Source organism: Lineus longissimus, chromosome 12, assembly GCF_910592395.1.
Source record: "Lineus longissimus chromosome 12, tnLinLong1.2, whole genome shotgun sequence".
NCBI lineage: Eukaryota > Metazoa > Nemertea > Pilidiophora > Heteronemertea > Lineidae > Lineus > Lineus longissimus.
In genome coordinates, this window is record NC_088319.1 from 5,232,843 (window position 1) to 5,245,696 (window position 12,854).

The 12,854-nt window shown below is 43.6% G+C and overlaps 1 protein-coding gene across 1 annotated transcript; it reads left to right on the forward strand.

The window, feature by feature from the left end:
- The first annotated feature begins 6,234 nt into the window (after nucleotides 1-6,234).
- On the forward strand, nucleotides 6,235-7,296 carry LOC135497232 (putative nuclease HARBI1). Its single transcript, XM_064786994.1, has one exon. The coding sequence runs from the start codon at nucleotides 6,235-6,237 to the stop codon at nucleotides 7,294-7,296; it is 1,062 nt and encodes a 353-aa protein (XP_064643064.1).
- Nucleotides 7,297-12,854: the final 5,558 nt, after the last annotated feature.

Consider the following 12,854-nt stretch of genomic DNA (forward strand, 5'->3'; position numbering starts at 1 on the left):
TGTGTTCTCAATTGGCTTCTGAAAGATTGACCCCAAATGAGCCTTCAATTCCATGTCACTGCTTTTAGTAAATAAAATGGGAATTTTTCCTGGGTGGAGAAATTGTTACTCACCCTCAGTTGGGCTTTCAAAGCATCAGTTTTTTCTACCTTGGTCTTTATATTCTTATACTCCCTCTCCATCTGTTCAGAGTTTGTCCAGAGACCACCACTCCCTAGCAAAGTTTCAAGAATATTCTCCATCTTTATTCTTGAGTTCTCCTCCTTTTCTGTGAGAGCTTTTCGGGCTGCCCTCCTCTTTTCTTGATGTTTTTAAACCAGAATCACTCTACGTTCAGCTTCAATCTTTCTTCTGTTTCTCGTTTCAGATATGGCTGCAGTAATGGCGGCCTTCCTATTTTCTGGTGACTGCTCTTTTAGCCAGGAATCCGTCTTGTTCTGATGGAACATAACGCGTGCCTCAACCTCTTCAACAGATGCAGCGTGTGATCTTACGATGTAAGAGTCAGCAGTGCCAAAGCACCTCTCCCCACTAAGGTTATCTGGAGCACAGGAACTCACCTGTTCTCGGAGTTCATCACTTGGAGCCCAAAATTTGCCCCCTGGAAGCTGGTCACTCATTTGACGTATCACAACATCTTTGATTTTCAAGAAAAGTTCCTCCAGCAGTTTCTTGCAACCTGCATCATCAGCCTCTCCCCTCGATGCTATGAGATGCCAAAACACAGGGTCCTTCAGAATAGGGACAAGTGGGAAAACTGACTCCGCCTCACCACTCACTTGAGCTGAATCTGTTCCCCAGCTGGTCAGCTTGTCAACAGCTTGTTGAAGTGGAAGATTTACATCCAGGATTTGTTTGCATGTAGGGATAAATCTCATCCAAGGACCAGTTACATATTTACCAACTAGACCCAAGGCACGGAAGGACACAGAACAGCACCTTGATTTTTGGATTTCGTACAGTTAGGTTTGCATGCCGTTGGTGGGGAGATGCACTGTTTTGAAGAATTCCAACAAGGAACCTGTGTAGTAATCGACAAAGCCAGCATCCAAAAAATAGATGTGGAACCCGTTCTCCACAAAACGATGGAACAAATGATGACGAGCTTGTTCTTGGTTATTTTCGTTCATGTCGTAGTCCCCTTCTGACAATTCCAGTTTCCCTCGCCAAAAAGCTGACACGTCATTGCAACATCCTGTTGCATCATTGTAAAATAGCTTCCCCGTTTTCTTGATTAGGGCTTACGTGTCACTCTCTCCACGAGATTTGAATAGTATCACCCCTGGTGGTAAAGGTGGCATCCCTTTTTAGCTCACCTCTTAGCAGAGGTGAGCTTATCCCATACCGTGGCGTCCGTCGTCCGTCGTCGTCGTCGTCGTCGTCGTCGTCGTCGTCCGTCGTCGTCCGTCGTCCGTTAGCAGGGCACGTTTCGTAACTGTTAGAGCTATTGAGTTGAAACTTGGTACACATGTACCCTTATGTAATGACACCTTGGAGACCAAGTTTCGGTCCGATTCGTTTCATGGTTTGGCCACCAGGGGGCCAAACGTTAAAAGTGAAAATATGCAATATCTCCCTTAATAGTAGTCGGGAAATTTTGAAAAAAATATAGTAGGTACTTCTAGCAAAGGTGCATCATATATCCTCCGGGTTTTTGATTTGACCTCCTTTTCAAGGTCACAGAGGTCAAATGGTGTAAATTGGCCGTTAGGATGTAACGATGGCACGTTTCTAAACTGCAATGACTATTGATACCAAATTTGGTACACATTTACCCCTTAGTCAGGTGATCTCAGGGACCGAAGTTTGGTCCAATATGATTCACCACTTGACCACCAGGGGGCAAAATCCAAAAACCTTAAAAATGTGATTATTCCTTAATTTCTTGCCCGATTGCCACCAATTTGATATCATGGGTACATCTAACCACCATACAGTATATGTCACACAGGTTTTTAATTTGACCTTCTTGTCAAGGTCACAGAGGTCAAATGGCGTAAATTCGCCGTCAGGCCGTAACTATGGCACATTTCTTAACTGCAATGACTATTGATCACAAATTAAGTACACATGTACCCCTTGGTCAGGTGATCTCAGGTACAGAAGTTTGGTGCGATCTGATTTGCCGTTTGGCCTCCAGGGAGGGGGCCAAATCCTAAATTCTTCAAAATGCCATTATTCCTAGTAATGACTTGCCCGATTGGCACCAATTTTATATCATAGGTACATCTAATTCTAACAACCATTCAATGTGTCACCCGGGTCTTCTTTGATTTGACCTACTTTTCAAGGTCACAGAGGTCGAATGTACTGTAAATTGGCCATTTTGGGGAAATTGTAATTGCTTGGACCTACATCAAACGTAACACTACATGACACAATACCATGCTCTTTATCCATCTTAACTCCACATGAGGTGAGCACAATGGCCCTGGCCATTTCATTCAGTCTGAATCACCCATTTCTCTGCCTTTTTTCCCATGGTATCAAGTGGGTGTATGGCACATTTGAAGCTGTTAAGCTCATTTCCTAAGACATTTTGTAACTGGCGGTCCACACTAGCATTCGTAATACAGCGATCTTTACAGGTATTTGCAATCTTCATGCTTGCCTCATTTACTTCACCACTGCCAATTGACTTGGTACTAATGTCACTTATGCAGGTTTTTATGGTATCAACATATTCAGCTACACAACCACCATTTTGCTCCCGTATTCCAATGACAAATGTTTGTTCTTTGGTGGCTAATTCGACCTCTGTGAGATGCCTTCCCTTCTTTGTAGTCCTGTCATATTTCAATGTGCAATCAACAGCATCAGTGACAGCAGCATGAATCTGTTGCTGGCTCAAAGTTTTCATTTCTCTACCAAAGTTAGACCGAGTTTTTCTAGATGGAAGACTCCCTACAAGTTCATTTCCAGATATTGCCTCGAATATCAATGTGATCAACTCACTGGCTTTGTCCTCTGCAATGCCTAAATTTTGGGCATAATAGGATGCCTGACAGATTTTCGGGTTATAGGAACGCCCACGGCCATCTGTCCTCATATTGAACGTTGCTGGGTACATTCATGACATTTCAGCAGTTCCTCCTCTAGCTCACACACTTTATTTTCAAGACTCAGTGCCTGCCATGAGAAAAATCCACGGGCACCATCAGTAACTCCCGCAACCTTTTCCACGGGCACTATTTTTTTCACTCCCGCCAGCTGTCCAGCGGGCGGGCCATGCCAGTAAACGGGCGTGATCACGTCCGCGTCCGTGGTCACGCCTGCGCCTGCAAACTACTGCCAGGAAATGGGCGCGATCACGCCTGCGGACGCATGAGACACCCGTTCGACCTTTTTTCAACCTTTTTTTACATGCTTGGCACATAATTTACACCAAACAGTGTCTAGAGTCTCACCATCGTCTTTGAGTTTATACCCAACGGTTTTGTGGTCAATCGACCATCCTACTCTCCAAGAGTGAATTCTCACTCTAAAAGAGTGAAATCTCACTCTTCCTTAGAGTGTAGTTAGGGACCAATCCCTTTAGAGTGAGCTTCACTCTTTTGATAGAGTGAACATACATTCACTCCTTCTGGAGTGAAATGGGCACTCTTTCTGGAGTGGAATGTCATCCGATTAGAGTGAGAATAATGGATTATCACTCTTGACAGAGTGAAGTCTCACTCCATGAGAGTGAAACTGCTTCACTCTTGTCAGAGTGAATTTCACTAGCAAGAAAATTGAAAGCCAGTGACAAATTGATGAACTGGAATAACAAACATGTATCTAAATTTAAAAAGACTTTTTATTATTCGCATTAACAATAACAATTCACAGTTCACAATGACAACAACAACAATAACAATTATTGCAGAGCCACGACCAGGGGACTCTCACAACCAGGGCTGCCCACTTACATGACTTGTACCAAAAATAGATAAGGCGAGCGCTTATCTATTTTTAGCTCACCTATTAGCAGAGGTGAGCTTATCCCATACCGTGGCGTCCGTCGTCCGTCGTCGTCGTCGTCGTCGTCGCCGTCGTCCGTCGTCCGTTAGCAGGGCACGTTTCGTAACTGTTAGAGCTATTGAGATGAAACATTGGTACACATGTACCCTTATGTAATGACACCTTGGAGACCAAGTTTCGGTCCGATTCGTTTCATGGTTTGGCCACCAGGGGGCCAAACGTTAAAAGTGAAAATATGCAATATCTCCCTTAATAGTAGTCGGGAAATTTTGAAAAAAAAATATGGTAGGTACTTCTAGCAAAGGTGCATCATATATCCTCCGGGTTTTTGATTTGACCTCCTTTTCAAGGTCACAGAGGTCAAATGGTGTAAATTGGCCGTTAGGATGTAACGATGGTACGTTTCTAAACTGCAATGACTATTGATACCAAATTTGGTACACATTTACCCCTTAGTCAGGTGATCTCAGGGACCGAAGTTTGGTCCAATATGATTCACCACTTGACCACCAGGGGGCAAAATCCAAAAACCTTAAAAATGTGATTATTCCTTAACTTCTTGCCCGATTGCCACCAATTTGATATCATGGGTACATCTAACCACCATACAGTATATGTCACACAGGTTTTTAATTTGACCTTCTTGTCAAGGTCACAGAGGTCAAATGGCATAAATTCGCCGTCAGGCCGTAACTATGGCACGTTTCTTAACTGCAATGACTATTGATCACAAATTAAGTACACATGTACCCCTTGGTCAGGTGATCTCAGGTACCGAAGTTTGGTGCGATCTGATTTGCCGTTTGGCCTCCAGGGAGGGGGCCAAATCCTAAATTCTTCAAAATGCCATTATTCCTAGTAATGACTTGCCCGATTGGCACCAATTTTATATCATAGGTACATCTAATTCTAACAACCATTCAATGTGTCACCCGGGTCTTCTTTGATTTGACCTACTTTTCAAGGTCACAGAGGTCGAATGTACTGTAAATTGGCCATTTGGGGAAATTTTAATTGCTTGGACCAACATCAAACCTAACACTACATGACACAATACCATGCTCTTTATCCATCTTTCCTCCACATGAGGTGAGCACAATGGCCCTGGCCATTTCATTGCTTGTACTCAATTGGTGTACAATTTTCATTTTATTTCATTTCATTTCATTTCTCTTTTCTCATTTCATTTCATTTCCCAGGGTGGCCTACTGTTTATCTTTTAGATTCTATAGAGAATACATTACATTACATAACATCAAATTTTGGCCATTGTACTCAAAATCATGGGTACTCAAAATGCTTGTTTCATACAGTTCAGGCATGTAAGGGGCCTAAGACTTCAATTTCAACCGTACACCATAAGTATGTGATTTTACACTTTGTCTTCAAATCAATACACTTTAACTCTTTTTGTGCCAGTCCCCCCTCCCACTCCCCCCCCCCCCCCCCAGTGAGAATGTCTGTGGTTTATCCACATTAGAATCCAGGTTGTTCGCCTTTCGTTCCACGTGGCTGATGATGAGGGAGCGTAGATACACAGAGCGACACAAACACAATGATTACTATAACTAGACTAAACTTTAATGAGTAACAATATCACACATAAGGTATAGATACAAGATAAGATAATATGATTGGTTATCAAGACATGAGTAGGAGGAGCCAAGAGTCTTACTGCTGTGAGTGATGCTAAGAGGAATATGCAAATTCCGACATTCTCCGGCCCGCAAATGATCAATGTTGAATACGTGTGGTTATATAGCGCGTGCGGCTACTAGTAATTATCATATGAACTAGAAACTAAAGTTTGTTTACACTTGTCATGTATGAGTCATGAGCGATTATCAAAGGCATGCAACATTCAAAGAATTATATTTGTATTTAATCCAAGTCTGAATCTTGCAACCAGTTTGCAACGAGTTCGTTGGCCTTGACGGCAGCTTTCCGCTTAGGCCTAGTTGTTGGAGTAGGATTCGGAGCGATATTGGCCCGTATTCTAGAAGAATCCTAAAAGCGTAAGGTGGCCCTAAAACGGCCCTTTTAGTGACACCTTCACCATTTTCTATTCTAGAAGCATCCTAAAATACCGCCAAAGGTATACCTGAAAATCCTCTCCTAATGCAAAGGTTGACCCATTTCTAGAAGGTTTTTTAGGATAAGGAATTCCTAACTTTGGGCTCATCTCCACCTTAAATCGTTAGGATACCCTTGGGGTATCCTAAAAGTGTTCCTTACAGGCTGATTTCTGTCACTTGTGCACAGAGAGCCGAGAAGATGGGTGACTTTCTTCAAAGAATTGCTGCGTTAAATCGTGTGCGGGCTGTTTATCAACCCAGGATATACCAAAGAGTGGTGGTGAGGCAACGGCGTGGACAGTACCGGGACGATATTCATGAACTAAATGACGAAAATTTCCGAAAACGGTACCGGTTCACTAAAGCAGGATTCAATTATGTGCTGAACATCATCGCCGATGAAATCCCCCCTGCTCAGAATAATCGAGGACACCCGATTCCGCCGGTTATTCAGCTACAAGTGGCCCTACGTTTCTACGCCACGGGAACATTTCAGATCGTTTGTGGTGACCTTAACAATGTTTCGCAACCAGCAGCGAGTCGGATAGTTGCCAAAGTATCCCTAGCCATTGCTAGAAAAGCGAGGAATTACATCCGAATCCCGAATGACAATGATGCCATAATGATGCATCACAAGTTCTTCGAAAAAAACAGCTTTCCACGTGTCTTGGGGTGCATTGATGGAACACATGTACCCATCCAGGCTCCAAGTGTGGCGAACAGAGAAATCTACAGATGCCGTAAAGGTTTCATGTCTCTGAACGTGCAGGGAATAGCCGATGCAGACATGAAGTTCATTAACATTGTAGCAAGGTGGCCTGGCTCCACGCACGATTCGCGTATTTTGGATAACAGTATGGTTTGTGCCCGTTTTGAAAATGATGAATTTAACGGTCTGTTACTTGGAGATTCCGGATACCCTTGCAGGTCATTTCTCATGACTCCTTTCCGAAATCCACATGGTCACGCAGAAACCAGTTACAACACTGCACAGAAACGCACCCGTAGTGTTGTGGAACGCATGTTTGGAGTTTGGAAACGCCGCTTTCCATGCCTACGAACAGGCGTTCGTGTTAAACTGGACACAGCTATGTTGATCATCACTGCAACAGCCGTGTTGCACAACATTGCAGTCGACCTCGCCGAACCCGACTTCGACAGAGATGCTCCGGAGCCAATTGATGAAGAACTCGCTATTGAAGGGAATGATTTGCTGGGAAATGCTGTGAGGCAAGCAATCGTCCAGCAGTATTTTCAATAATACTAAGGTGGCAAATACTACGAAACATGTGAAAGCTAATCAGTCCCCTGTTCGTATTTCTCGAACATGGTGATAGGCTTTGCACAGGTTCCTCTGTCACCCTGGTAACCTGGATCAATATAGTAGCATCCCTTTCGTGATGATCCCCCAGACAATTGCCTCCAGACAATTCCCCCTCGAGGACAATTCCACTTATGTTTCCGACCTCCAAATTAGAGGTCAGGGGCATCAGACGGTGGCGTCAGCACAGGCGTACTGTATAATACCCTTGACTTATATTTTTGAGGTTGGGAACATATAAATAGTGGAATTGACCTCGGGGTTATCCTGGGGGGTGGGGGTGGGGGGGGGGGGGGGGGGGGGTTGTCCTAGGAATCGACCAAGGGACTGGTTAGCTTTATTGAAATAACGAACACAAGACTTGATTTTATGCCTGTTTCGATTTGGGTGCATCTCTTGACAATTTACTCCAACTGTGCAAGTACACGGGAAATCGAAATCGTACTTGAGTCATATCCATCACGTGAGTTTCTTTGCCGTTTGATGAGATCTGTCAGCAACGTTTCCTGCAGTTTCCAAACCTTCATGCGCTGTTCGTGTTCGGCAATGCGGCGTTCCTCTTCAGTTTCTTGCATGAATATTTGCTGCTTGTAACGTTTGACCTGTAGCTCATGCTCTATCTGCTGCATGTTCATCACTGACTGATAGGCAGATGCACTGCACGGTGGCTCATCAGGGGTAGATTTACGCTTGGTTACTTTGGCTGCAGAATCTGACTCACGAATTAGGATTGGTTGGATCGAAGGAGTAGCAGGATCACTTGAAGTTTCAAGATACTGGGAGTTCGGCAGTTCCGCGGAGGTTGACGGCCTATGAGCTTCATCGAAAAACGAAGCGTCGCTGGGGGATTGCGATGAGCCAACAGCTGCAGTTGGTTTCACTCCATGGCGATTCACTGGAAAAAATGTCAAGGCCAATATTATACTGAAAGCATGGAAATGTTATTGATATCAACCCTCATATTTCTGAATTTACTTCAGGCCAACCAAATTTGTTTTTATACATTTGCACTGGTTTCAATGTAAACCAGTTAACAACAAGACTGAAAGGAATGAAAATCCCCTGGATTGTAAGTCGTCTTTACAATAACCAGGCATTGTGGAAAGTTTGGGTTGGATTGAGTGACGTGGCCACAATCCTAAAATAGAAATTCAATTGGACATCAAGAAGCCGGACTTGTATTCCCTGGACATTTATTTCTTTACATCGGCGTATGGTAATTTGTTGATGTGAAAGCAGCTCCATTAAATAAAATAATTAGGATATATTTGGCTTCATTTAATTCTCTGAGGATAGCCGAACCTTCACTCGTGCATGTAACATAAGCCCAGGGCTAGGCTGTTCATAAAATATGCGAGGGGAGGATGCGGTGTGCATTGATGGTGCATGTAGCACTACCAACCTGGGACATGATACCCTGCATCATCGTCAACATCATTGTCTAAAGGCTCTATGACGTCGCTACATATCGATGCTACTGTGTGGGCTGAATCATCGGCTTTGTCCTCTTCTTCCATCACTCCACCACCTGTGCGATGCCTGGCTTTCTTTTCCTTGGAAACGTCTTTTTTGGCCTTAGCCTTCATATTGTCCCACATTTTTTTTATGGCCTTCATGTCCAATTTGGAAACATTTTTCTGGCTGTTGTACCGTTTCAAAATTGTCTCCCATGCAGTTTCCTTCTGTCCCCACACTTTAGAACTGTTTTCCCTCTGTTCAATGATTCCCTTCTCGCTTTCAACCAACTTCAACAGAAGTTGCCTCTCGACATCGGTCGAATTTCTTCGTTTCTTCCCTTCTTTTTTAAGTTCATCCATCATGGAGTGCAGCAATGTACTGAACCTCTGGAACAACCACGAATTCACACTGTTAAACTGCCACTCAGGCCTATTATCAGTCAACGTGTCCTGCCTGACCTCTGCTCGCAGTGCGTGGCAGGCTATTGTTCAACGCCCGGCAACATGGTTAGGAACACCTTCAGGTCCACCTGAAGGAAAGTGTACTTTCCTAAAGGAACTCCTCAGGCGAAGTCGTTCCTTTAGGTTCACCTTACGAAAGGAAAAGGATTAGGAAACTTTCAGAATAGGCCACAAGAAAAGTTCACCTTACGATAGGTTAACCTTAGCAAAGTGGACCTTTGGAAAGGTTCACCTAACCCTATATTTCAGGAGTCTTCTAGAATACGGGCCATTGTCTTGCATTGCTGGTTTAGCCGAATTGTCTTTACCAATGTCAATGTCAATGTTCAGTTCTTCTGTTGCTCCAACTTCAAGCGGATACAGCTTTGTTATGGGCCTGTTGGTAGTCCCATGTTTTGTTTTGATTTCGGCGCTGCGTACGAAACCATCGTTGCCGAAGACGAGTTTGGTGACTCTAGCTAATGTCCAGTCAATACGTTTCTTAATGTCATCATGAACAAGAACGATATCACTTTGATTGCGTTTTCAGTCGGAGCGTATTTGACATTTTGCAAGTGCCTTTCTCTTAAAGCGGTAAGATACTCATTGCGCCACCGTTGCCGGAAGTGATCGAATACTTGATTCAGACGTTGAGCACGTTTTTCGAGACTTTCTTGTCCGGTATTCACCCGTATTTGGAAGGTTGCATCTTCGTCCTCTATCAGCCACGTGGAACGCCACGTTCCACGTGGCTGATGATGAGGGAGCGTAGATACACAGAGCGACACGAACACAATGATTGCTATAACTAGACTAAACTTTAATGAGTAACAATATCACACATAAGGTATAGATACAAGATAAGATAATATGATTGGTTATCAAGACATGAGTAGGAGGAGCCAAGAGTCTTACTGCTGTGAGTGATGCTAAGAGGAATATGCAAATTCTGACAATGTCTAAAAATCTGAGGAGTGATTAGACTGAGCCGTGAAGTATGGGTGTTCGTTCAATGGAATGCTCTTCTTACACGGCACCTTCTAGTGAATAGCCCTGTTGTACCGACAATTGAGGACTGTATTATAAATTGTTCTGACTAATCTAAGATAGGTAATCTTACCAGCTGTATCAAGTTCTTGGCAACTGGAATCTGGGTCCGGCCTCGTAAGAATATTCAGCAGGCGGTCCTCGACTCTGTTGATTCCTGACACGAATATTTCAGCAGGCGGTCCTCGATTCTATTGTCATCATCGGTTCTCCTCGTAAGGGGCAGCTTTAGTTTAAGTCTCAGTTCGGTGTGACCTTACAGGTCATTTAACATTAATGTCTGAGTGCTCTTAACTATATGGCACTATCAATGTTTACTAACAAGCTTTTACCTTAGTAAATGCTTAAAACGTATATAACTGAATGCCAGTATGAACAACTATCTAAATGTCAAACAGGACTAATTAATAGTGAACTCACAACATTTACTCTGTTGACCACGTCTGGCTTCTCACCCGTCTCATCAGTTCAGCAACATCTCGGGGGCAGAACAACGACTTCCATCAGCAGACTACATCTACGGCAGCGACATCTACAGCAGGCAACATCTAACATTGGTTTGACGGTACTATCGACAGGTTTACAAATGACGTTGGACTAACGACTGGACGTCACTGAAGCATCAACGGGGTATGAATCGCATCTGGTTAAACGACTAGAAATCATCTATAATGGCGACATCTATCTTCCTAAACGTGGTAAATGTATGGCAATTCTAGATGAAACGTATCCCCTCAAGACTGGGCAGCTCGAACGATAACTAACAGCTCCCAAGCGGCGACACCTTTTGGCACGGTGGGACTGGTCAACCAGTTGTGAGTCACAGGTGTTTTAAATGCACTGTGCAAATGCACTAAATACTGAGCTGCCGGCTAATTCCGACACTAACAGCATGTAACTGAAGACAGTGTACTGTACAGTGTACATCCGCCATAATATGTTTAAAAGACTAACAAGTCAATCAAAGTCTAACTAAAGTCCTTAAAAACACGGACAATAACACATTAAAATTCAGTTCAGTTATATAATAATTTGGCCAACGTTCAGGAGAGAGGTTTTTGCGTTATAAGGGGATCCCCTGCCAATTAATTATGATATTATTTACGACGGAGATTTCAAAATGGCGACCACGCCTTCAAACTTGAAATGTTTCAATGAATTGATTTAAAAGTTCATTTTACGGTGGATACAAGCTGCTCACTCTACTCTTCTCTTCTCTGGGTGGTTGGTCTGTGAAACAGCAGGCTTCGTTCTTCTGTACTCTTGGCATGACGTTCTCGAATTTAGGGCGTTTTCCAATCCCGTAAAAAGGCGATCCTCTCTCCGTGAAGACTTTCTAGTGTGTGGCCAAGGTTCAACTCCGAGCGCCGCGAAGCCCGAAAAAACCAACCAATCAGGGCGCTCGATGACGAAACGACCTTGACCCTCATAATAATATTTACAGCAGACTACATCGTCAGCACACCTGTGGAGGGGTTCTGGTAATCTTCCGGTATGTAGGACAGTTTACATTTCACATGAACTTGCTGGCAGTGAAAGGGTTAAGCTGTAATGGACAGTGTAGGCAGATCTGACTAACCATAGTCCATTGTATAAAAAATTGATTGTATATAGGGGTGATATCACTGTCTAAGGCCTGATGTACTTCTTTAGTATCTTGGCAATACATTTTCATTTCATTTCATTTCCCAGGGTGGCCTACTGTATATCTTGTTTACAATGTACTTCAGTTCATACTTCATGCAAGACATAGCGTACAGTGGACCTGACAAGGCAATAATTGAATTACCTCATCACTGCCAGCAAGGGTCCGTACTTTCAGAACATCTCCACCATGATATTCAACATCTGACCTCAAACAATCCTCTGAAGACCATATAGCACACTGATAGATCTGATGCTTGGAGGCAACAGACTTGCAGATATTCTTAAAGTTACAAATGATATGAGCAAGTATTTTACTGTAGTTATGCTTCAGTTCATACTTCATGCAAGACATAAGCTGCGCTTACACCACGAAATATTGGTGGACCAATTGCACTTACACCACCACATTGCCGCGACAAATTGGTTCGGCAATCCATTGCCGATACAAATTGCCGAGCGAATTTGTCCCACCAAGCTTGATGGTCCAAATTCGCCCGGCTTGTTAAAAGCTCGGCTTTGTCGTGGTGTAAGCGCAAATGGATCGGCAATTAGCTAGTTAGATGGTTCGGCTCCAGGCGGCGCTTTCGAAATGGCGCTTTCTGCCTAGGCTTTCTGTGTTCTGCTTATTGTTTGCGCGCCATCTGAAGCCGGATTTTATAACTAGCTGCAGCGCTGGTGTAAGCGCTTGGTGGATTTTCGATGGTGCGGCATTGGTTCCCGAACCAAGATTGGTGGTCCATTTTCAGGTGGTGTAAGTGCGGCTATTGTGTACAATGGACCTGACATGCCAATACACATTGGGTAATGAACCATGTGATGGTGTTTGTTTATCATACTAGTATTCGTGTTTGGGTAGAGTGTTCTGAAGAGGGTATGATGCAAGAATATACACGAAGATTCATTTAG